We start from the raw sequence: 22,843 nt of genomic DNA, 5'->3' as shown, positions 1-22,843 counted from the left end.
ATGTACATCTTTTACTAAAAAAAGTCAAGAAATGGGAACACAGATGCGGGAATACGGAATTCTCCCAGGAAAAACAGGACATCCAATGGATGATTGAATACTGTAGAATCTGGAAACAACCATGAGCTAAACTAAAATCACTAATTGATAAAATCATATACAGATATGGTTTAGCTTTACATTAAATGGACATTCTCTCATATATTTCCACTCATTCTTTATAACACCTTTTTGAGGCTTCAAATTGGAAATTGTTACTTCAGTTTCCAAAAATAACTGGAACTGTGAAATGAGTGAAATGCTAATAAGAACAGGAAGCAGCAATTAGTAAATTCTGTTTGACCTGCATTACATTGCAAACAGTATGAAAACACAATTTTTTTGTGTCTTACCTTATGAACATCATTGTTTTTGTAAATATGCACTCATTCTAAATTTGATACCTGCAGTATGTTCCAAAAAGGTTGAGACAGGAGAATGTTTACCACTGTGTTACATCATCTTTCCTTTTAACAGCACTTAATAATTGTTTGGGGACTGAAAACACAAATTGATCCAGTATTGAAACTGTTTTTTCCCTATTCTTTAGTGACAAAGGCAGGGCATTTGTTGTCTTATCAACAAATGCCCTGCAAAATATGATGTTTTCAATGGGACACATTTCTGGATGGGAGGCAGGCCTGATTAGGCAACCATGCTGTTTATGTGTGCAGAATTTTTCTTGGTGTTATGTCAAAATTAGCAAGGATGTCCCTGAAAAAGACGGTGTCTAAAAGGCAGCGTATGTGTTCAGTATTTATTATGCCTTTACAGATGTGCAGGTTGCCCACCAACATGCCCACTGACAGATGCAGACTTTTGAACTTTACACTGGTAACAATCTGGATGGCCCTTTTCTATTTTGGCCTGAAGAACATCCGAGACATCTGTTATTTTTATAAACAATCTGATAAGTTGAGCTCCCTAATGTGCCGCAAACTGTCTAAGCTTTGGCCCTATCATCAAGAGATCACAAGCTCGACCCCTAGTGATGCTACAGCCATCTGTGACCGAGAGTCCAAAACAGCACAAATGGTCTTGCTCTATCTGGGTAGGTAGGATGGGTCCCCCCGCCCCCCGCCCAGAAGTGAACCATGATTTATGCTCTCTGTTTTTATTTGAATTTTCCCTACTGACCCAACTTATTTAGAATAGGGTCCCAAGTTACAACTGGAAATTCATACTTCAGTTTCCAAAAGCAAACATTAACCTTAGTCTTATTCCATATAGTGTGTGTCAAAATAGATTTCCACTCAACAAGTTTTTGCTATGTGTAGTTTTATTTAATGTGTAATTTCAATCATGGCAAAAGAGACACAAACTTTAGTAAAATAGAAATAATTACATGCAGTTTTAGTAGGTAAGGTATATGATCTAAAATTTAAAAGCAGGCTAAATGTTTTGACAGCTTGAATCAGCAGTGTTGCACATTTTAAGTTGATTAGGTTGCTAATATGATCACTTGAGGGAACAAAGAATACAGTTTAGTGAGCAAAGAGGACCCAAGCAGAAAGGTTATCACTGGGCCTTTGCATCTTTCACATGGGGAAGAGGAGGAAGCCACTAAAACTAGTGCGGAAGTACGTATCATCCCAGAGCACATAGTTTGTTGGAAGGCGGGTGTGCACCTGATCTCCCGCCGCCAGCTCCAGAGTGATTCCACTCGAGACATGCTTAGCTATGCCGTCAATGCTGTTTTCACCCAAATGGATCAGATGTTGCCCGTTTTTGTACAGATTCACTCCTATATTCCATTTCTTGTCATCATATCCAGCACCCGTAAATCGAAAATAGTAGACCCCTTTGACCGGAGCTGTGAAAATACCTGCAATAAGAGACACATGAGATACAATGTCAGCTGCTTGCTGTCACTCAATCAAAATGTATTTCAATTATAAAAGTATAAGATAATAGTTTACAGTTTATTTAATTAATAATCTTATTCCAACACCAAAATGAGTTCAGATATTCATATATTCAAATAACCACACTTACTAGTTACTATGCAGTGTACTTTCTTAATAATTCATTTTTGCTGGACCGCCAGTGAGCCAGCTCACAAGAGTTGCCATGTCTTACTGGCTATGTTTACATGCAAAAAATTTCTGCAATCCAATTGAATACATCATAATTACAGATTATAGATTAAGTCTATGCTCACTCTACTCAACAATCTGACAGAAAGCCTCCATTAACATGTGCCAAAAAGAGAAACGCTTAGTGTAGCCATTACCATGACAACCAGCATCACGTGAGTCCAGTCAGAGTGAGATGAGCAGCAGTGAGCAGCGCTTGTGTTTTTTAATCACTTAAAAATGATGTCAGACTCAGGAAAACGTCCTTCACATGTCCTTATTAAAGAAGGCCGAGAGGAAGACGTCGTGTTCTGAGACACATAAGCTGGACGTCCGTCCCACCGCCGTCTTTTAAAGATCAGAGCATAAACTTCGTCTCCTCTGCAGACCAGTTTCTGCTCCACCATGTTGAACGGTATAAACTTTCACTATGACGCAACGAACATGATCAGAACGGACTTAAACTTTCAGATAGGGAATGTAATCAGATACCCACCTCGATCAATCAGATAGAAACTGTATTCCAAATGGCCTCAATCAGACTAGTTCATTCTGATTGAGGTGTTTACATCGATGTATTCTGTTTGAATTGAGCTACTAGTCGGATTATTATCAGATTATATGGCTGCATGTAAATGTGGCTACTGACTGACTGGCTGACTGACCAATCAAAACAACATCGTCATCCAGTTTAAAATATAAATAATGAAATAATAACGGTTGCAGTAATACAGTGTTTGAGTATTGAGTACTGAGTGTTTCGTTGAGCTCTGTGCGCGATTTCAGTCAGAAATGCTCACTTTGCAGTATAAGCAGTGCTAATGTTCAATGTTTCACTCTTTCAGCTGAGTATGAAGTCATCAAGCAGCAGTATGTCACCACTAAATGCGTCCAAACTTCATTTTGTCAATTGCTGTTTTTGTTTAGAATCATCGATTTGTAAAGAGCTTGCCAAGGTAATGTTAGCTAGTTCAGAAGGGATAATGCTAGCATTGTTAGCACGTATGTTAGCAGCACGAGAAACTGGCTCTTGGGAAACTGTGCACATCATTTTGGGTAACTAGATATTTGTGTGAATAGAAATCATCTAAGAGTCTGATATAGTCTGTTATGATGCTAATAACAGCCTAAAAAATCAGGCCTTTTGTGAATTTAGAGCTCGCTAAACCAATCATGACACAGCAGTAGATACAAAAGCACCCCAATTATGAAAATTAAATTATCAAATTAATCGTCATGAAGGGTTTATTTGTCTTAATTTGGACAACACAGGATGCCAAACGTACAGAGGATACCCCTCTCCAGACAGGAAAGCCACTGCTGTCACAATAAAAGTCTCCCATAAACCTGCTGTTTAAATGGAAGATGAATTGATTGACTTGAAATATTTACAAGACATCCAACTCTAACTTTAAAGGAGAAGGGAAAAAAAAAAACATTCTTAACTTGTGATTGAAGATTTTTTTTCCCCAAGTAATTTTGGACTGTTTGTGGTTTATCGGTCTGTTCATTGTAAGATTTGGCAAAAATAATTAAATAAATAAATAAATAAATAAATACAATTCTGTACTTTGCATGACAAATGCTATGGTGGTCCAGCTTACCTGGTGTTGTTTTACCTCATAAACGAGTGCACTGAACAAATCAATAGGTAACCATTAACGTTTGCAGTAATAACTTCACCTGTGCCTGAGTTGTAGGCATTTCCAATGTTTGTGATGACATTTTTGTAGACCAGATTAGTCTCAGAATTGAATGGTCCCCTCCGTCCTGCAGGTGGGCCTATAGCAGCTGAGAAAGCCACCTTTTGGCTCCCTGTATTTCCAGAAGAGAAGCATAAAACACAAAATGCCATGATGCCATTTCTTTCTCTACACTCTCAGAAATAAAGGTAGTAAACTGTCACCCCTCAAGGGTTCATCTCAGTACCTTTAGTCAGGGAACATAACTGAACCATAATCCACTGAAATGATATGTTCTAAGCTGTACTGACTCCACACACCCCGTCTCGTCTCCAGGCTTTTATTTTACTGATCTGTTTTAAAACATTTGCTTATGAAAAGGTACAAATACAAACTTTTTACCTGGAAAAACGTATTTAAGGTTCACAATCAGACCTTAAAACCCCTGTTGTACCTTTGAGGGAACATTTACATTGTCTGTACCTTGAGGAATGAAAAACGTACCTGCACAGAACCTTTATTACTAACAGTGTACTGTCTTCGCAGACACAATTTAAGAAAACACAGGCAGGATTTAAGGCCTTATTAATTGAAATGAGGTTTGTGCCAGCAGGTATTTTAGCTGTAATTCATTGCTGACGACACTGAAGCATCGATGGATCAAGAAGGGCGTCCACAGATGAAGAATGTTGAAGAAACTGCCTTGAAAAATACCTTGTTTTAGGTGCATGAATTTGTATTTACCTGAACACTCTTTCCTCAGATTTTCCAGCTCGTTCCTCAAGGCCGAAAGCCCACTTGCTTGTTCTTGGAAAAAATGAAAGCAAAGCCTTTTAAGATCCTCGACATCTCACATTTCAATAAAAGCACTGATTACAAATCTTCTTTCTGTTGGTCAGTATGAGAAAAATCTCATTGATGAGGTCCTAAAAAAATCTCCGCATCTTCTTCACAGAATTGTTCCCCTGATTTGGCATCAATTACACACTTAAAAAAGATCGTTCTTTGAGGGTTCTTTAGTAAAGAAAATGGTTCTATATAGAACCATGAACACTCAAAAAACCCTTTGCATGATTAAAGGGTTCATTGCATGGTGAAAGGGCTCTTCAGATTGATAGAGAATGTGTTGTAGATAGTTTTTAAAAAAGGGTTCTTTATAGCAGCAAAAAGGGTTCTTCTATTGTAGCAAGCTTGACATCGTAACAGTAGAAGAACCCTTCTTGGTGCTCTATAGAAGCCTTTTCACAAAGGTTCTATATAGAATCATAGTCTGTTAGTCTTGAGTCCCCAAAATTTCCATACGAAATATTGCCGCATGCAAATTCACACATACGAAACGACAACAACGGAGCAACAGCAGTGAAAAAGGCAGACTACGAGTAGAAATGCGTTCCAGGCTGTGAAGGGATGTCGGCTCTTTTTACACCCCTCCCAAGGAACCGAACTGTCAACAGGCATCGCTGATGTTCATCTTGAAACAAGGCTGAAGTTGGCTTCCTAATCGAATGTTCCGTTCCACCTTAAATGCTACAGTTTGTACAGGCATCAGACTGCACAGCACCATTTAAGTACCATTTAAGGTGGAGCGGAGAATTTGCAAAACAGTCTGGTGAATAGGAAGCCAGTTTCAGCTCCCACATCTCTAACAGGATCCCCGACAGCTTTAATCCAAAGTTGTTAGTTCGCTCTGCACATTTCACTCCGGACAGTTTCTCAAACCTTGGACAACATCGAGCAGCTTTGCTTAGCGTTTGACCCCTGAAGAGACGGAGGGGCAGTTCCACCTTTATTAGCATCACAGCCCCAACAGCAGCCTGTGAGCAGCCCTGCTGTGAGATTTTATTTACTTTGACAGTTGACGCAGATCATCTTAAACTGAGAGCTTCACAGTGAGCTAACAGCTTTAATTTACTTTCGTGTTGCTGTCAAGATCAAAAGCAGGTAGCTAGTACAGGTAGCATTAGCTACTAGCCAGCTCCAAGTAACTAGCATAGCTAACTAAACGGAGGTTCATATTCATTTTCCTGTGTATATTCCAACATGTTGCTTCTGTGTGAGCCATCGCGGTACCTCTCTGTAAACCAGCCAATCAGAGCACAGCTCATCAGATTATTCATGAGTCCCCCAAAAAAGGACAGGTCATTTAATTCTAAGGCCAAATCACAGGGCTGTAAATGGGCGTGTAAAACCGAATCTGGGCATTTTTCAACCTGACCAAGTCACATACCTTCTATGTAGACATCAGAGAACGATTCACAGTACAGAATAAATGCATTCTATGGCACCTTTAAGTCCAGTAATGAGGTCCAGTGAGGTGTTTCTAATAAACTGTACAGTTTATGTATCCACCAAATCCAATACATAGCAAGAGAGATTAATTTATCCATAATACAGCATATTACATTATCTCCATTACATATTATATACATTATTTTTGCACCATTTTTCTTGTTTTGTGAAGAAGGTATGATTCATTCATCATTCATTCTAGCATTTCTTCTGCTCTCCAGCAGCAGTAATGCTAAAAAATTTGGATTCTCCTCTGAATGAAATCACTTTGATTCCAGAACATTAAAATGGGCTGTTTTACCTGCATCTTTATTCTTCAGGTTCTTCACGTCATTCTCAACAGCTGTTAGTCTGGACTGCACGTTCTGCAGTTCGGCCGTCTGAGCTGTAAACGGACAGCAGTGTGGAGCCGGTCACTACAAGGCTGTTCAAATGCTTTTAAAACCATAAGTAAAACATTTAAGAGAGGAATGGATCAATTGTTGATTAAAAGTAATACCTGCATTCTCCTTCTTCAGCTTCTGCACCTCTTGCTGATTGGCTGAAAGACTGGTTTTCAAACTGGAGATCGCCACTGCATTTGCTATGATGGGGTCATGGAAATATACCAGAGTGAATTATGACTCAATAATGTGTTTTATTTTTATTTTAAAGCATTTGGCTTAGAAACACTTCTTGGTTTAGAAAAATCAAAGTTGTGTAAAAAAGATTTGACCTCCTTTAATCTTTCGTGTAACATGGAAACAAGTGGATTTGAGTGTAAATGATGGATCGTCTTCAGTGCGTGAAATCAAGTGCCAGCCGACCAGCACCTCATTTACATACCGTTTACCTAAGGCACACCCTATCTCAAGCAGATTTTTCAATAGGGCCAATAAAATGACAGCACTCAGTAGCCTGTTAGCCAATGGCTGTGTTTGTAGGTGGAGTCTGAGGTCAAGAAAGTCTTCATCAAGTCTTTGACAATGTATTAAAGAGATGAATGAGACATTAATTATTTGTTAAATAATAAGAATTTGTTTTTTCTCATTTCATTTATAAGATGCAGAAATTGTACTCATGTTGTATATTTACCGTTCTACAGAATTATTTCAAAATGTGGTCCCATAATAATAAATAAATAAATAAATAAATAAATAAAAATGAAGTATTCAGACCTAAGATATTTACAAGGATTATGTTCTGATCTATTAAAACCCAAGGCATTAATAGAGATAATAATAAGTTAAATATGTACAAAATCATCATTTACAGCGAGATGTCTGTCCCAAAGCCTAATCCCTAAATTTAGACCTAAAAATACCTAAATTATTAAATTTAAATTTAAATTTTTTAATGCTGTTTTTCAAAAGATGGTTTTTGTTGTCTTTTAAAGTTGAAAGATTTAGATTTATCATTTTTAATTTGTGAAAAAAAATCCTGTCCCACGTTTACATGTGACTACCTGAACACAGAGTTTCAGTCTGTATGCAGAGCCTTATTTTAGCCACGCCCCTGCATTTTAGAGCAGGAAGTGAGGCTGCATCCCTGTCCCTCATGGCCACATGGTGAGCAGTTAGAGCCCATTGTTTTGAACTAAATGTGCCCCAAAGTCTGAAAATCAGTTTCCAGAACAGTCACTACTGAAACATTTGGCAAAGTTTTGGTAGTGTCTGTTTTAGTAGTGACAAGATGGAATGTTCGAACATTAGTTTTAAGAAAATAAACAAAATTAAGGTACATGGCCACTCAAAGCAAAAGGATTTGGTCTAAAGTCTTTTAAAAGCACGAAATGTGTTTTCAACTCTGACTTTGAACCGAATCTTTAGAATGATCCATAAATTTGGTTTTTACATACAAAATGTCGACTGCCCAATGTTTGAGTGACTAGCCATGGGACTAGTGCTACCTTACAATACCCTCAGCATCACTGTAGCGCTAACAAACCTCATACATCACCTGGTTTATCATCATATTCAAGTTTATCAAGTCCTGCATTAACAGTAACACTCAGCATTTTGGAGATAAGCATGGGAGGACTGTGGAGAAAAAATATTTACCTGTAAATTTTACAAATTACCGTTAAATTTTGTAACTCTTACATCCTGTTTATGCTTTAAAAACCATGTTAAAATGTTATATTGTAGTACTTATTAAGATGAACACTTTTGAGAAGTATTATAATGGACTTCCCAGGGTGACAAGATCTTAAACTGTGCTTCCTGCTAATTTGTAGTACCAGTGCTACCTGCTCAAAAAGTTGGAAAGATGACCAAGACTGTTGCCAGGAGGGCAGACCAAGATTTTGCCTGTGAACAGAATCAAACCACATCATTCACGCACCTGCATTCTCATTCTTGACCTTGACAAAGTCTCTCCTCAGTTCTGCTAACACGGTTCCTTGCTGATAAACGAGGGCCCTCAGACTCTGCAGTTGACCACAGCAGCGCTTTCGGCTGGACCGATCTTCAGGCTTCGGTTTCGTAGAGTGCCCGGCACTGTCCTGTAAGAGACAGAAGAGCAACAGCAGAGAAACTACAGCAGCTCGCATCATGTTTGCTGAATGGTCTGGCTTCTGGCAGAGTGTCTCTCATTTTATAATGCTTGCCTCGGCCCCCCGCCAAAATGAATCATTTATAGACTTTGCTAAGGTTTAAGTGTAGTTTTGATCTTTAGTAATATCACAATATGGATGAACATAACACCACACCTTGTTTGCTTTGCGATTTAAAGCTCTGGAGGTACATATTTGTCCTCATAAACAACCTACTGGAGGTCTGCTACCCGACCCAACCCGACAGGCAACAACAGCTCTTTTCCTCTTCTTTGAATCCATGGTGGTTTTAAATAATAATGAAAATGCATGGTTTTATACTGAATTGTTAATAAAGAAGATTTGGAGGGAAGATTTTTGATTGGATGTAGTTTACACTGGGGGGGGACCAATTTAAAATCATATAGAGCCTGTAGATATGGACAGTAGTTGGCTTAGTTTAAATTATATTGAGCCTTGCAGCTAAAGTCTGCAGGAAGAGAGATGTCCAGGAGCAGGGGTGGTGACCACTGCCATAATGACTTAAAAAAAGCATCAGGGTTAGATTGAACGTAATGTTAGCTGGATAAGCAAAAAATACTAGAAGATAATCTGTAATTAAAAATAACCTATTATTACCCCAAATGAGCATCCAGTTATCAGGAATACATAAATTAGCCACTTTATATATATGACATGACAGGTAGTGCACTGTATATGAAAAGAATTTTAGAAATACTACTGAATTTATTAAAAAAATTGATTAAAAAGAAAATTCAAACAGAGAGAGCTGTGTTTCATTCGCTTAACTACTATGAAGAAAACGGTCAGTTCGCCAGGTAAATTTCATCAGTAAGGCTGGGGTTTAAGTGCTGAGCTGAGTGCAAATTGATAATGTTGAGGCTTTGCGTGTTTCCAGCTTCTGGAGGCGAACTTGAGCTCTGAACGCTTCACTTGTCTTCCGAAATAAACCAAGTATAAACACAGTAACAGACATCGGACGGCGCTGCTGTTTATTCGGCAGGAAATGAATCCATTCACATGAAAAATAACCCGCCTGCAGTCAGACTCTCCATGTTTCTTCCACTTTGAGTCTCGAGTCTTTCTGAGTCATGAGGTTCAAGTCTAAGTCAGAGTCCGAGTCACTGGTGTTGAAGTCAAAGTCGAGTCCCGATTTTCTCGAGTCGAGTCTAAAGTCATCAAACTCGTGACTTGAATTGGGCTCGAGTCCAAGTCATATGACTGGAGTCCACACCTCTGGCTGTCACAATATACAATACATGCAACACCTATAACAAAAGAACAGCCTAACAAAATGCTGCATGTTATTGTCCAAAATATAAGGAGCGTTTTTCAGTTTAACTGTTTCTGGTAGCAAAGTTGTGTTTCACACAGAAACAGTTAGGAATCACATTCCGGCCATATCTTTCATATCCGTGCACATTTGGAAGATCCTGTGATTAATACTTATTATTATAGGTCGAGCACTGACCCACTTAGCTTACCTACCCTGGTAGGTCCACTGCTGTGGAACTCCTAGTAGTTGGAGGCCTCTGGAACAGTCAGTTAGCTATAAACTTTATTACCACTCTTCAGACCATCCCTTCACTTCTGTAGAAAGCTTAAAAACCCAGAGCACACATTTGTGTTTGTTAGGTCACACAGGACATATTATGACCTACAAATATAATATTAATAATGTGCAGTTGTAAATTCATTCAGCTGGAACTATTTAACTTCTACAGAACGTTTGATCAACTTAGAGAACACACACACAGACACACACACACACAGATACACACACACACACACACACACACACACATCAGGACATGTTTACAATCTGCAAATGTTTACAATCTGCAAATATAAACCCCATAAACCTGTTCATTATCAGTTGTTTTGAATGTAATCATCTACATGAACTTAGGCTACATTTTACAAGTTTGTTCAGCATATGGTTCTAGTGGTAGAAGAAACTAGCCAAATGTGGGATGGGACAGAACTTGACTAACAGAGGTAGGACTGAGGAGCAGGAAGAAGATGCAATAATATCTGTCTGCAGAGCCGCAGAGCCACAGTTTCACTCCAGCAGGTTCAGGCCAGTGGTATTCAGCACATACGCCAACACTGGTTTTGGTATTTCTTAGCGATTCTTAGGCAAATTAACATTTCAGTCGTTTTATGTGGGTTTCCAATAAATATGTGATTACTTTGCACTGGGCTAGTGTTATATCTTAAGCTTAAGGCTAAAACAAACTTTGGTTTGAATGCATATAGAGATTCACAGGGTAAATATTACACAAGCTACAGCTGATGTGTCTCTGGGTAAACTAATGTGTATGTAGACATACAGCTCAATAACTCACCCTTAATAGGGGGATGTGTGTGTACACTTACATTACATGTGCAGGAATAAAACTACCTTAGGCAGTTTAAACTGAGCATAATATTAAACCTTAGGCTGAAACAAACTTTAGTTTATAAATGTATTCCTGCTGAAAAAATCCATAGAAACCATAAAGTGTTTCTTTTGGTTTCTGATGGTTTTGTAATGTGTTTTGTTTTATGGTTTAACTGGTTACCAATGGCTGATTCGTGTATTGGTAACATTGGTTCGTATATTGGTTCTCCCTTCCTGAACGGTAATGTTCATGGCGACACATACAACCAGCACAAACAGTCTCTGTTTACATCAGAGACGTTATAAATGAGGAAACAGGCCACTGCTTGAAATATTAAAGAGACGCTCTCAACGCTCAACTGTCCTACAAGGACTTTGTTTACATGGCGCAATAGCGCTGTCCTACTGCGCATGACTTCCACTGGCCTGAAACCGGCGGAGTGAATCCGCTGGTGTAAATCTGTGGCTCTGTGGTCAGACTCTTCTCAGAAGATGGGCTAGTGGTGGGTTGCAAAATGGAAGATAGAAATAGGAAGTTAGATTGGAAGAAGAGAGAACTTTAGGCCTGGTTCTCCTCACAAACTTCAGTTATTTCACAGCTTTACAGAATAACTCTTTTTTTTAATTCACGTCATGATGATGGATACGCTTTGATTCTGCTTTGACCCCTTAAACTCTCAGGTGTATTACATACTAAGGTTTATTATTCAGTAACTACATGGACTTCAGTGTAAACTGGCTGAGCTATTCTAAGGTTATAGAAGTGTGTAATAAAAATTGCCCGGCCATGTAAGGGGTTACGCTCCACAGTGACTCCACCAGGTCCTCAGTCACACACCATTTCAAGTCATATGGCTTCATAGATATCATCTTTGCAAAGAACACTACGACCTTACAGTAACACCAGTCCTGGTCTTTCCCACTTACCCTCAACGTTTCTCCTATCCCTCCTTCTACAACAGTGACCTCAGGAGGAACGTTAAAACACCCCACCCCCCCCCCTATATTTTCTCTCGCTCTCATCTTCACCATTTTTAGAACTGGATCTGGGCACTGCTGCTCCTCTGCTCAGGCCTCTCAACTTTGAGATTAACTTGGGTTTATCACCTCCAAACCTGTCTAGATTAGGGGTGTCGAACTGGGTTCCTTCCAGACCACAGCTCTGCAGAGATCAGCGTTTTCCCTCTTCTAACATTCTGAATTCAGCTCATGAAGGCCTTGCTACTTCGCCGATAGGTTTAGTGTGTTAAATGAGGCAGAGCGCTGAACTTCGCAGAGCTTTGGCTCACAAGGAACCCAGTTTGGCACCTGTCCTCCAGATCCTCATCTTGTGTTATGCAGAACTGAGAAATTTCTCATGTTAGATCTGATAGAACAAATGTTACGCAGAACTGAGAAATTTCTCATGTTCAACCAAAGCAATGCACATTCAAAGGACATATGGAAAGTGTATCCAGACTAAAAAACATTTGGGATGTAGTTCAAAAGCAGAGCATAATGGGAATTTAAACTTAATTCTCCACAGTTAAATGTTCTATTATATAATAATAATATAATATTTTTTATTAAATTGACCTATAAACTAAAAACAAGGTTTTATTCTGCATTTTGGAACAGATTTTTTGTTTTTGGGCCTGGTTTGGGCTCAAAACTTTGTGTGGTTCGGGTCAGGTCAGGTTCGGACAATTTTCTTTTCTGGCTCAGGTCCGGTTTAAACTAAAAACTTGATGTGTTTCGAGTTGGACTCGGACAGGAAGCTCCTGATTTGTATTCGGATTCGGGCCAAAACTTTCAGGCCCCAGTGAAAACCTGTGTGGCATAGTATTAAATGATACTACAACTACAACTGATGATACTATTGTACTATCCTTATAAAAAGAAGTTGGAGGCCTCTGGAACTGTTAGCTGTAAACAAAGCTGACTTTATTACCATTTATTAGACCATTTTATTACCATTTATTAGACCATCACTTCACTTCTACAGAACTTTTGTGGGACATTTTATTTGTCAGCTTAGTAGGACACTTTACAATCTACACACATAATAACAATGTCTACCAGTTATATTGTACCTCTGTCATAGCTTTGCTGTTACAAATATTGATCTCAAAGGGTTATAAGTTTGCTTTGAGTTTAATCATTGACATTTATAAAAAAATCGAGATGATTAGATCATTTGTCTTCTTTGTCCTACTGAACAGGTTTCTAGGCCTGGTGTTGGAGGATTTCCTGCATATCAAAGTCAATGCAACGTGTAGTTTCTGCACAGAGCTCATTCCAGCCTGAAAATATGTGCAGTTAAATAAAATAAATGTCAAAAGAAAAAGCAAAGACGCCACAATCAACATTCAAAAATAGTACTTAAGTACAGTTAGAGGTACTTCTGCTTCTTTAGGTCATTCTCCATTTGGAGGGGAAACCATGTCACAAAGGTTTCAGGGCTTAAAAAGATGTTGAGAATATCAGGTTCAGCTCCAAAAGTCAGGATGTACGTTTACCCAGTTGACCTAAAATAAAAAAATACTTTTACCTTCTGATTTCTCAGATTTTTTTCTTTATCCTGTTTCATAGTCGCTCTACATCTGTAAAACAGCTCGTCACTAAACCAACTTTCAACATTTGAGAAACAAATTTTAGTATAAAACCGTTTAGAGGTTTAACTTAGGAATTTGCATAAAACAGATTCATGTTTACTTTTTGTATCATTAACGTTTTACTACGTTTAAAAAATATGTATTTTATTTTTTTTAAAATTCATTTGTCACAGAGTTTTTGGTCACTGGTGTTATCAGGACTCTTATTCTACCTTTTAACACAGTGTTTTCAGCTCTATTAAACTGCTTCTTTGGGTCGAGTCTCATCAGAAAGGAAGCATCTCAAGGCATGAGAAGGCGAGTCACACTCGCTCACTATATTTCATTCATTTATTAATAATTTTGTTTATCAGGCAGCTCATAACATCTATGTGTCACCGGTGTTATGAGCTTTAATGGCTGGGCTAGTAATATTTTGTAAAAAATAATGTCATAAATCATTTTATTACTGATTTCAAATAGTTGCACAAGGTCACCTGATCAGTCAATGAGTCAACCAGTTTACAAAATCCTCAGTTTTAACCAGAATGTCACTGGAGTCTCACCATATTAATACAACACCAGTGACTAACATATATTTGAATTAAGCTCCTTTCTGCATATATGATAATAGGAGATGTTAATGGACATATTAAGATTATTTAGATTTGAGATGAAAGAAATTGATTTTTAAAAAAAATGTATCCACCTGAATTTACATTCCACTTGGGTCATAATGGAGAACTAATCACTTCTTAAAAAAATGACAGGAATTTTTTTCCAACACCGGCGGTGTTGCATATAACTGTACAGTATTGCTAGCACCCCACAGTACGTTCAGTGTTTAGTTTCCTGAGCGAAAGTCTTGCTTACCAGAGCAGATTTTAAGCTGTAATTTCCCAACTAGGCTGTTACACGGGAAAGATGAGGAAGCCACTAAAACTATTGCGGACAAGGGAATCATCATAAAGCATGTAGTCTGCGGGAAGACGAGCGTAAAGCACATCTCCTGCCTCCAGCTCCAGAGCCAGACCACCTGAAACATGCCTAGCTTTGCCGTCGCTGTTGTATTCGCCCAGATGCATCAGATGGTGATCGTTTTTGTACAGATTCAGTCCCATATTGTTGCTGTTGCTGTTGTACGCGGCTGCAGTGAATCTGATATAGTAGACCCCTCTGACCGGAGCTGTGAAGGTGCCTGCAGAAAGAGAGAGACATGAATTACAGGTTAAGGCAGCACATTTCAGTGCTTCTCAGTTCCAGTACCTATTTAAACTACTGGTTCAAGTCAAGTAAGTAATGATCAAGGCCTTCATGATGCAAGTCCGGTGTTTAAGAGTGGGGCAAATGCTTAAATGTTCAGTGGAATAGAATGGGACACACAGTAAAACATGAAAGCACATAATATAACTTTCTTTGATATTGTTATTAATCAGAATTAAAAATATTCTGTGCATCTTCTTCACATACTGCATTGCACATAAGTCAGTGGGGAGCCCTCAGGGCAGGCTGGGTCTTTAGAGGTTTCTGGGAACTAAAAACACTTGTCTGTAATTTCTAGTTCATTTTTATTTTATAGAATCAATTGAAATATTTTTAAGTAATATTTAAAACTTATTCCAGTGTTAAGTTTTGGTTAGAACTGGCCGAAAACAATGTCACTCTAGGCCTTCTGGAACTGAGTGTGAATATGAGTAGTCTAACTAGGTTTCAGGTAGTTGTTAGGATTGGAAAACAGCGGCGGCAGAACTCTTTAATGAAAGACTCACTGAAAACTGATACATTCAAACTCAAATATATGCTAATGTCCATCACAAGCTTCAAATAAAACACACGGAATGTCTTTTATAAGCTTCAAATCTAGACTAGAACAGTAAAAGATGTACACAGGCACCAGCCTAGTGCTAACATTCTATTAGAAACCCCATAGGGATGCTAGCAGGAATTAGCACTATCACTGTTCGCCATTGACATATGTTGAGTAAATCATTCAATACACCTTTTAGTTGTCCTCTTACATTGATTGTCTTAATAACATTACCTGTATACGGGTTATAAGCACTTCCAATATTTGTCAAGACTTTATTATAGATCAGAGTGGTCTCAGCGCTGACCGGGCCTTTCTGTCCAGCAGGTAAACCAGCAGAGAACGCCACCTTTGGTCTTCCTGTAATTCCAGGACAGAAGTATGAAAACAAAAAAGATGCCCATATACACCATCCAGGCCCGATCCCTCTTCACCCCTCGTCCCTGCAACTTAGCCCTACCCCTCGGTTTTGCGTGTTCACGTCTAGGGGTAGGGTGTCCAGATTGTTGTTGAGATAGAGGGGTAGGGTGAAGTGTTAGGGGCTACATGACCCTCCAAACGGAGGTTTTTCAGACTCCAAACAGAGAGTTATGAGGAAAAAAGAAAAACTGGCAAGATGGCTGCACAAGCGACCAAAGAAACCCTCAAATGTGAGAATTTTCTCCGTTAAAAATTACGATAACTATTGTATTATCTTAGTTTAATGTCGTTTGTATTATAGTCCTTTTTTTCATAACAAGAATTAAAAAAAAATTCACTAGTAGTAGCTGATGTCTCAGTAGATAGCTAGATAAATTTCCTGTTCCACCTTTAATGGTGCAGCATTTACGCTGCCCAAGAACAATGAAGCTCTTGGAACCATAGCTGATCCACAAGCTCTGTTCTTTGGGCGAGACTGAGTCGAGTCTCGCTGGAACAGGTCATGAAGAACGGCCACATGCAGCCATGTGCAAAAGTGTGAAAACCTCCAGCCAAATTATGTTTTGTAAAAATATGTCAACACATTCTCTACAGAGATTTTAGTGCAGTTTCTTCTAATTTGCTGAATTTAACACATCAGAGAAAGAAAGTAGAAAACATGCCGTGAAGCAGATAAAGCAGAGCGTCCACAACAGGAGAATGTTGGAGAAAAAGTCCAAATTGCCTTTCAGCCGTTTTTACTGTGTATTTACCTGCAATCTCATTCTTCAGCTTCTCCAGATCACTCTTCACGGCTGAGAGGGCACCAAAAAAAACAAAGCAAAGCCTTTTAAATTCTTCAACAGTGACATCCTATAAAACAGCATCAATGCTTTAATCCCCATTTTGGTTTGTGCATCTGAATTTACATGACCAAATCGTAAGGCAAATTATTCAGTAACTGCATGAAATAAATGTAAATTTTTATTTTATTTATTTTTTGTAAAAGCTCCCCTCAAATTAACAGAACGTGTTTTATGATCACACATAATACTATATGCTTACAATTTACTGCTGAAAGCCAAAAATCTTAGACGCTCTTTGTGTTATTTTATAAAAATAATGTTTACAGAGCAGATCACTGAAGAGACGCCATCTGTTTATAGTTCATAGCCCAGATTTGTGGAAAAATGGGTCGACTTTCAGTAGAAAAAAATTGTGAGCTCAGCTTCTTTTATTATAAGGGTTTAAAATTACATCACCCATCTATTTGACTGGAAAGAAGACTGTTATAGCTCTCATACGACCCCCACCTTTAGAATGTAGCTTATGAAATATGAAAGTTATGAAGAATATGACGAAGTGCGTTTTGAAACCGCCGGTGGTCGCAAGGAGTTAAAAACGTTAAATCTGTATTATCAGAAGACCAGCTCTTTCAGAAAAATCAAATCTATAGTTTTTCAGTATTTAATTAGAGTCGGATGGTTTATTGATGAGGTTCCATAACATCTCAGCATCTTCTATTGTTCCACAACATCTCACAGCTCACTTGCTTGTGCTTGGAATAAAGAAAACTAAGATCTTCAACACCTGTTCTGTCAAAGTGGCACTCCAGCTATCATAAAAGCTGTGACCATCGCTTACACTTGCTGTAAACATGCCCACTCACCTTCTGCCGCGGTGCTGCAGTGGTCTCAAAGAGTGAGATTTTCCATTTTAAAGACTAAAAACCCTTCAGATGATGCATGTTGAAGGTCAAGGAAGTTTTGAAAAACTACAAATGCTACAGGGCAGAAACCAGAGGCCAAATATCTTTTCCTACTAGCTGGCTAATAGGAAAGAAAGCTAGTCAGCTAATGTTACTGCTAGGAAACTGAATATCACATCTAGTCAGAAATTCATTATCGTCTTGGCAGGAGTGCCAATGATTGTGTGACGTGTTTTATAATGCATGCTGGGTATTGTAGTGAAAGAACACTGATTTACAAAAACACAAAAATCATGAAAGCTGTCAAACCGATGAGGCAGAGGGATGCAGTACTGTGCTATACAGGGTGACTGAAAAAGATTCATCTGATTTCAAAGCACCATAATTTTACAACCGAGAGGTGCCGAAGGAACCAATCACAATCCAATTGAAAGAGGGGGTCATAGAGTTTCTGACTGCCAGTGGAAGATGGTTCCCTTCAGTCTGAGAGGAGATGAGACCCCTGAGCAGAAAACGTTCTGCGTTCTCCACTTCAATAAGAGTGAATCAGTCATAACTGTGCAGCGTGATTTTCGTGGGCAGTGAAGCTCCAACAGCTCAGAGCGTTCATCGTTGGTTCCACAACACTGGATGATCTCCGAAATCGCCCTGAAAGAGCCGTGAGTGCAGCGACACCCGGCATGCTCAATCCAGTATGGGATGAATTTGACTATGGTGTTGATGTCTGTACAGCTGGAGGAGGTTCATACTGAGACCTTGTACAATTACATAAACTTTATGCTCATTTAAACCATTTTCAGTTTACTGCACTGTCCTGTAATGATTTACAAGTGAAATAAATCATTTTGAAATCAGATTAATCTTTTTGAATCATCCTGTACAATACTGCATGACATACCAGATAACATGTTCAAATATTTATGTTGTAAAAATTCTGATTGCATTTCATCCATAAACAGTCATGTCAGTCATTAAAAAAGTGATTTTTGGTTTTTCTTAATGAGATTGTGGAAGAATTTGAGATCATCTGGTGTTCCAGGTTTCTTCCCCCAGTTTATTTACTAGATCTCTTACCTTCGTTCTCTTTCTTCAGGTTCTCCATCTCTTTCTCACGGCCTGCGAGTCTGGCCTCCAGAGCTGTTGTGGACAAAATCCTCAAAATATTAATGGGTTCCTTAACGCTCATCTGGGCAAGTTAAATCATCGAAAAAATATGTAAATATATGGTTTACACACAGCAACCTTGGTAAAGACTTTTTTCACGTATAGCAGAGGTCGCAAGCCAAATTATAAGAAGAGCTATCTTGTCCCATTTCAACAAAAGTCAAACCACTTTGGGAGCCACAACATTTTCTCTTCATATTATTGGTTTAACATTTTGGCAGTAAATATGTCTCAGCATGGGCTAATATCCTAGAACAGGCTAAAAAATATAATATATTAGTATAACATAAAACAAGCCCCATTTCCAAAAAAGTTGGGATGCTGTGCAGAGTGTAAATAAAAATAGAATTAATTATATGCAAATCATGTAAAGCATATTTTTAAAGGAAAATGCTAGACAACAAATCAAATCAAACATTGAAACTGAGAAATTTTATTGTTTTTAAAAAATATGGCCATTTTTTGATGCCAACAATACGCTCCAAAAAGTTGGGACGGGGGCTGTTTACCACTGTGTTTCATCACCTCTTCTTTTAACAACACTCTGTAAGTGTTTGGGAACTGAGGAGACACTGCTGTAGTTTTGAAAGTGAAATATTTTCCCATTTTTACTTAACATAGGATTTCAGCTGCTCAGCAGTTCGGGGTGTCCTTTTTCGTATTTTTCATTTCATAATGTACCAGATGTTATCAGTGGTAACAGATCTGGACTTCAGGCAGGTCAGTTTAGCACCTGGACTCTTTTAATACAAAGCAGCGCTGCTGTAATACGTGCAGAATGTGGTTTGACATTGTCTTGCTGAAATAATCAAGGTCTTCCCTGAAAAAGGACATCATCTGGATGGCAGCATTTGTTGCCAAAAAATATTTATATCGTTCAGCATTAGTGGCGCCTTCACAGATGTTCACATCATCCATACCAGGTGAACTAATGCTCCCCTATACCATCATGATTACTGTGAACTGATAACAAGCTGAGTCGTCTTTAGCCTGGAGGACACAGTGTCCATGATTTCCAAAAAGAATTTCAAATGTTGATTCCGCGGACCACAGGACACTTTTTCACTTCCCCTCAGTCCATTTGAAATGAGCTCAGGCCCAGAGAAGGTGGCAGCATTTCTGAATCCTGTTTATGTACCGTTTCTTCTTTGTGTTTTATAGTTTTAACTTGCATTTGTGGACGCAGCAACGAACTGGGTTTACAGACAGAGGTTTTCAGAAGTGTTTCTGAGTCCATGCAGTGATTTCCACTACAGAATCATGTCTGTTTTTAATGCAGTGTCGCCTGAGAGACCAAAGATCACGGCCAGCGTATACTGGTTTTGGCCTTGTCCCTTCCATACAGAGATTTCTCCAGATTCTCTGAGTCTGATATTATGTACCGTAGATGATGAAAAACAAAAGATCTTTGCTGTTTTACGTTGAGAAATGTTATTCTTGAATTGTTGCACTATTTGATTGTGCAGTCTTTCACAGAGTGGTCAACCCCTCCTCATCTTTACTTCTGAAAGACTCAGCCTCTCTGAGAGGCTCTTTATACCCAATCATGTTACTGACCTGTTACTAATCGACCTCCAGGTGTAGGATTACACAACTTTACTAGGCTTTTGTTGCCCCTGTCCCATTTTTTTTGGAATGTGTTGTTGGCATCAAATTCAAAATGGGCAGATATTTCTCAAAAAGCAAAATTTCTCAGTTTCAACATTTGATATTTTGTCTTTGTACTATTTTCAATTAAATATAGGGTGTAAATGATTTGCACATGATTGCAATTTGTTTTTATTTACATTTTGCACAGCTTCCCAACTTTTTTGGAAACGGGGTTGTAATTGTAAACAAATTGTAGACTTACTTTGCTCTGCTTTAAGCTTTAGCTGAACTGCACCCGCTTTTATTGCATGTCCACTGGGATACTTTTACGCAAAAGTAGAATAGTTCCTTGTGAAATGTTCATCTTTCTTTCTCAATGTTCATCTTGAATGCTTCCTTTCTTTGCTATTTTGTTTGCTGCTAGTTGTGTGCGACTGCTGTCTGCACACCAGACTTCAGGGTTTGGGTTGGTGAATTAGCAGTTCTACATTAACTCCAGCATTAAAGACCAATTATTGTTAAACTGTGTTGAACGATCAGCAGAGCTTTATTTTACTGTAAAGGAGGATTATTTTATTTTTACCTACAAATCTGATTCTGCTGTGGAGCCACAAGGGGGCAGTAAATGGAGATGCATGTTGCCGACCCCTGGCCTACAGGAAGGAAAGGCGAAATGCTCAAAAACTGGTTGTGCAAAAGTTTGTACACCCCTTTTATGACAACCTGATACAAGTTCACTGGGAACTACCTTGCAACCCCCTGGGATACCCTAGCAACCACCACAGATACCATAGCGACCACCTACCAATCACTCTAGCAAACCCCTAGAAACAACCTCAAACACTACAGACACTTTAGCAACCGCCTAGCAAACCCATAGCAACCGCCTAGCCACACTCTAGAACCACCTAAAATACCACAGTAACAACCTGGTGACTACGTAACAACCACTTGGCAAAACTCTACATGGGAATTATGTAGGTCTTGTTAACAAATTTCAGATGAGCCTTCACAGCACACTGTGAATGAAAATGAACCACAAAAACAACCTGTTTGAAAGAGATTTCATAACACCAGAAATGGATGAAATTTTAATGGAGTTTTCTTCGATCTCCAAAGACGGCATCAGTGTGCGGTGTTTGAAAACTCTGAAGCAGCAGCTCACCTGTGCTCTCTTTCTCCATGTAGCTCATCTTCACCTTCAGCTCAGCCAAAGCAGTCGCCTGTTGATAGACCAGATCTTTGAGCTGCTTCAGTTCATCAGGGCAGTCCTGAGACTTCGCTGAAACCTCAGGATCCTGCAGGCTGTTCTGCAGCAGCAGCATTAGAGCAACAGCGACAGCAGCAGTTCTCTCCATCTGCACTGTTTCTGCTCTCTCAGAGAAAGACTAAATCCAGACGTTCTTTCAGCTAAAGAAGTCTCTACATGTGACCGAAGTTCAGGTTAATGAGTAAACCCAAAACAAACTAATGAGTGAGGTTAATATTTGGCCGACTGAGAGTCCCACTAACCTAACAAATGCATCTTTATTTGTAGCCTACTCTTTCTAAATTTCTACATAATTCAGTGTTTGAGAGGTAAACAGAGTCATTCAGTGTGGTTTCACAGCGTGTAGCGCATGAAGATTACCTATCCTCTGTTGCAGCCCTCACTACAGTGCAAACTACCTCTGGAAGCAACATCAGATCAAGAACTGTGCGTCAGGAGCTTCAAGAAATGGGTTTCCATGGCCAAACAGCTGCACACTAAGATCCTAAGCCTAAGATCAACATGCGCAATGCCAAGCGTCGGCTGGAGTCGTGTAAAGCACTGCCACTGGACTTGGGAGCCGTGGAAAAGTTCCCTAGCGTGATGAATCACACTTCACTGTCTTGTAGTCTGATGGATAAATCTGGGTTTGGCGAAGGAAACGCCACCTACTGGAATGAACAGTGCCAACAGTAAAGTTTGGTGGAGGAGGGATGATGGGCTGGGGCTGTTTTTCAGACCCCTTAGTTCCGGTGAAGGGTGATGTTAATGTTACAGCACACAAAGACATTTTCCACAATTATCTGCTTCCAGCTTTGTGTCAGCAGTTTGAGGAAGAGCCTTTCCTGTCCCAGCATGACTGAGCCCCTGTGCACAAAGCAGCTCCATAAAGACATGGTTTGACCAGTTTGGTGTGGAGGAACTCCAGTGGCCTGCAGAGCCCTGACTTCAACCCCGCTGAACACCTCAACCACTGAATTATGCAGAAAATCTAAAAATCTGTGGACTTTCCCTTTAATGTAATAAAATATTCTTTTAGTAACTTCTGTGCTTTTTTAATGAAATTGTTGCAAATACCTGCATTGTTCTGTTCCAGATGTTTCATCTCAGCTTATAGCTCTGCTAACGTCCACTATATGGACAAAAGTATTGGGACACACCTCTTAATCATTGAATTCAGGTGTTTCATTGAGTCTCATTGCCACAGGTGTATAAAATCAAGCAGCCAGCCATGCAGCCTGCCTTTACACACATCAGTGAAAGAATGGGTCTAAAGAGCTCACTGAATTCGAGTGCGGTGCTGTAATAGGATTCCACTGTTGCAACAAGTCAGTTCATGAAATTTTCTCCCT

General features: G+C 39.1%; 2 protein-coding genes across 6 annotated transcripts; both read right to left on the bottom strand.

Moving 5' to 3' along the window:
- Positions 1-1,301: 1,301 nt before the first annotated feature.
- Positions 1,302-8,667, bottom strand: LOC118814436 (heavy metal-binding protein HIP-like). The gene is made up of 6 exons (XM_036580041.1): positions 8,408-8,667; positions 6,585-6,668; positions 6,387-6,470; positions 4,541-4,603; positions 3,798-3,929; positions 1,302-1,864 (listed from the first exon to the last, which is right to left on the bottom strand). Exons 1-6 carry the CDS (start codon positions 8,616-8,618, stop codon positions 1,578-1,580), a joined length of 861 nt encoding a protein of 286 aa, XP_036435934.1. The 5' UTR covers positions 8,619-8,667; the 3' UTR covers positions 1,302-1,577.
- A 4,235-nt stretch (positions 8,668-12,902) lies between these two features.
- On the bottom strand, positions 12,903-21,672 carry LOC118814437 (complement C1q-like protein 2). 5 transcript variants are annotated; one of them, XM_036580043.1, is made up of 6 exons: positions 21,408-21,667; positions 18,563-18,625; positions 16,554-16,607; positions 15,616-15,741; positions 14,448-14,772; positions 12,903-13,508 (listed from the first exon to the last, which is right to left on the bottom strand). In XM_036580043.1, exons 1-5 carry the CDS (start codon positions 21,598-21,600, stop codon positions 14,486-14,488), a joined length of 723 nt encoding a protein of 240 aa, XP_036435936.1. In that variant the 5' UTR covers positions 21,601-21,667; the 3' UTR covers positions 12,903-13,508; positions 14,448-14,485. The 5 variants fall into 5 exon arrangements, with proteins under 5 accessions (XP_036435936.1, XP_036435935.1, XP_036435937.1 ...); XM_036580042.1 differs by having other exon boundaries at positions 12,903-14,772; XM_036580044.1 differs by having other exon boundaries at positions 12,903-14,772; positions 16,554-16,595; positions 21,408-21,666.
- Between the last annotated feature and the right edge of the window lie 1,171 nt (positions 21,673-22,843).

This window comes from Colossoma macropomum, unplaced genomic scaffold (assembly GCF_904425465.1).
Source record: "Colossoma macropomum unplaced genomic scaffold, Colossoma_macropomum, whole genome shotgun sequence".
Classification (NCBI taxonomy): domain Eukaryota; kingdom Metazoa; phylum Chordata; class Actinopteri; order Characiformes; family Serrasalmidae; genus Colossoma; species Colossoma macropomum.
This window is presented reverse-complemented; position numbering and strand designations above follow the sequence as displayed.

Bases quoted from the DNA above. Each gene is read 5' to 3' on its own strand.
- LOC118814436 (XM_036580041.1), bottom strand. From the start codon at position 8,618: ATGATGCGAGCTGCTGTAGTTTCTCTGCTGTTGCTCTTCTGTCTCTTA. The intron at 4,604-6,386 runs GTAAAACAGCCC...ATTTTTTCCAAG, and splicing joins CCTGAAGAATAAAGATGCAG to AACAAGCAAGTGGGCTTTCG. The intron at 1,865-3,797 runs GTGAAGTTATTA...CTCTTATTGCAG, and splicing joins TGCCTACAACTCAGGCACAG to GTATTTTCACAGCTCCGGTC.
- LOC118814437 (XM_036580042.1), bottom strand. From the start codon at position 21,600: ATGGAGAGAACTGCTGCTGTCGCTGTTGCTCTAATGCTGCTGCTGCAG. The intron at 16,608-18,562 runs GTAAGAGATCTA...TTGTTTTTTTTG, and splicing joins CCTGAAGAAAGAGAACGAAG to GTGCCCTCTCAGCCGTGAAG. The intron at 15,742-16,553 runs GTAAATACACAG...CTGGAATTACAG, and splicing joins GCTGAAGAATGAGATTGCAG to GAAGACCAAAGGTGGCGTTC.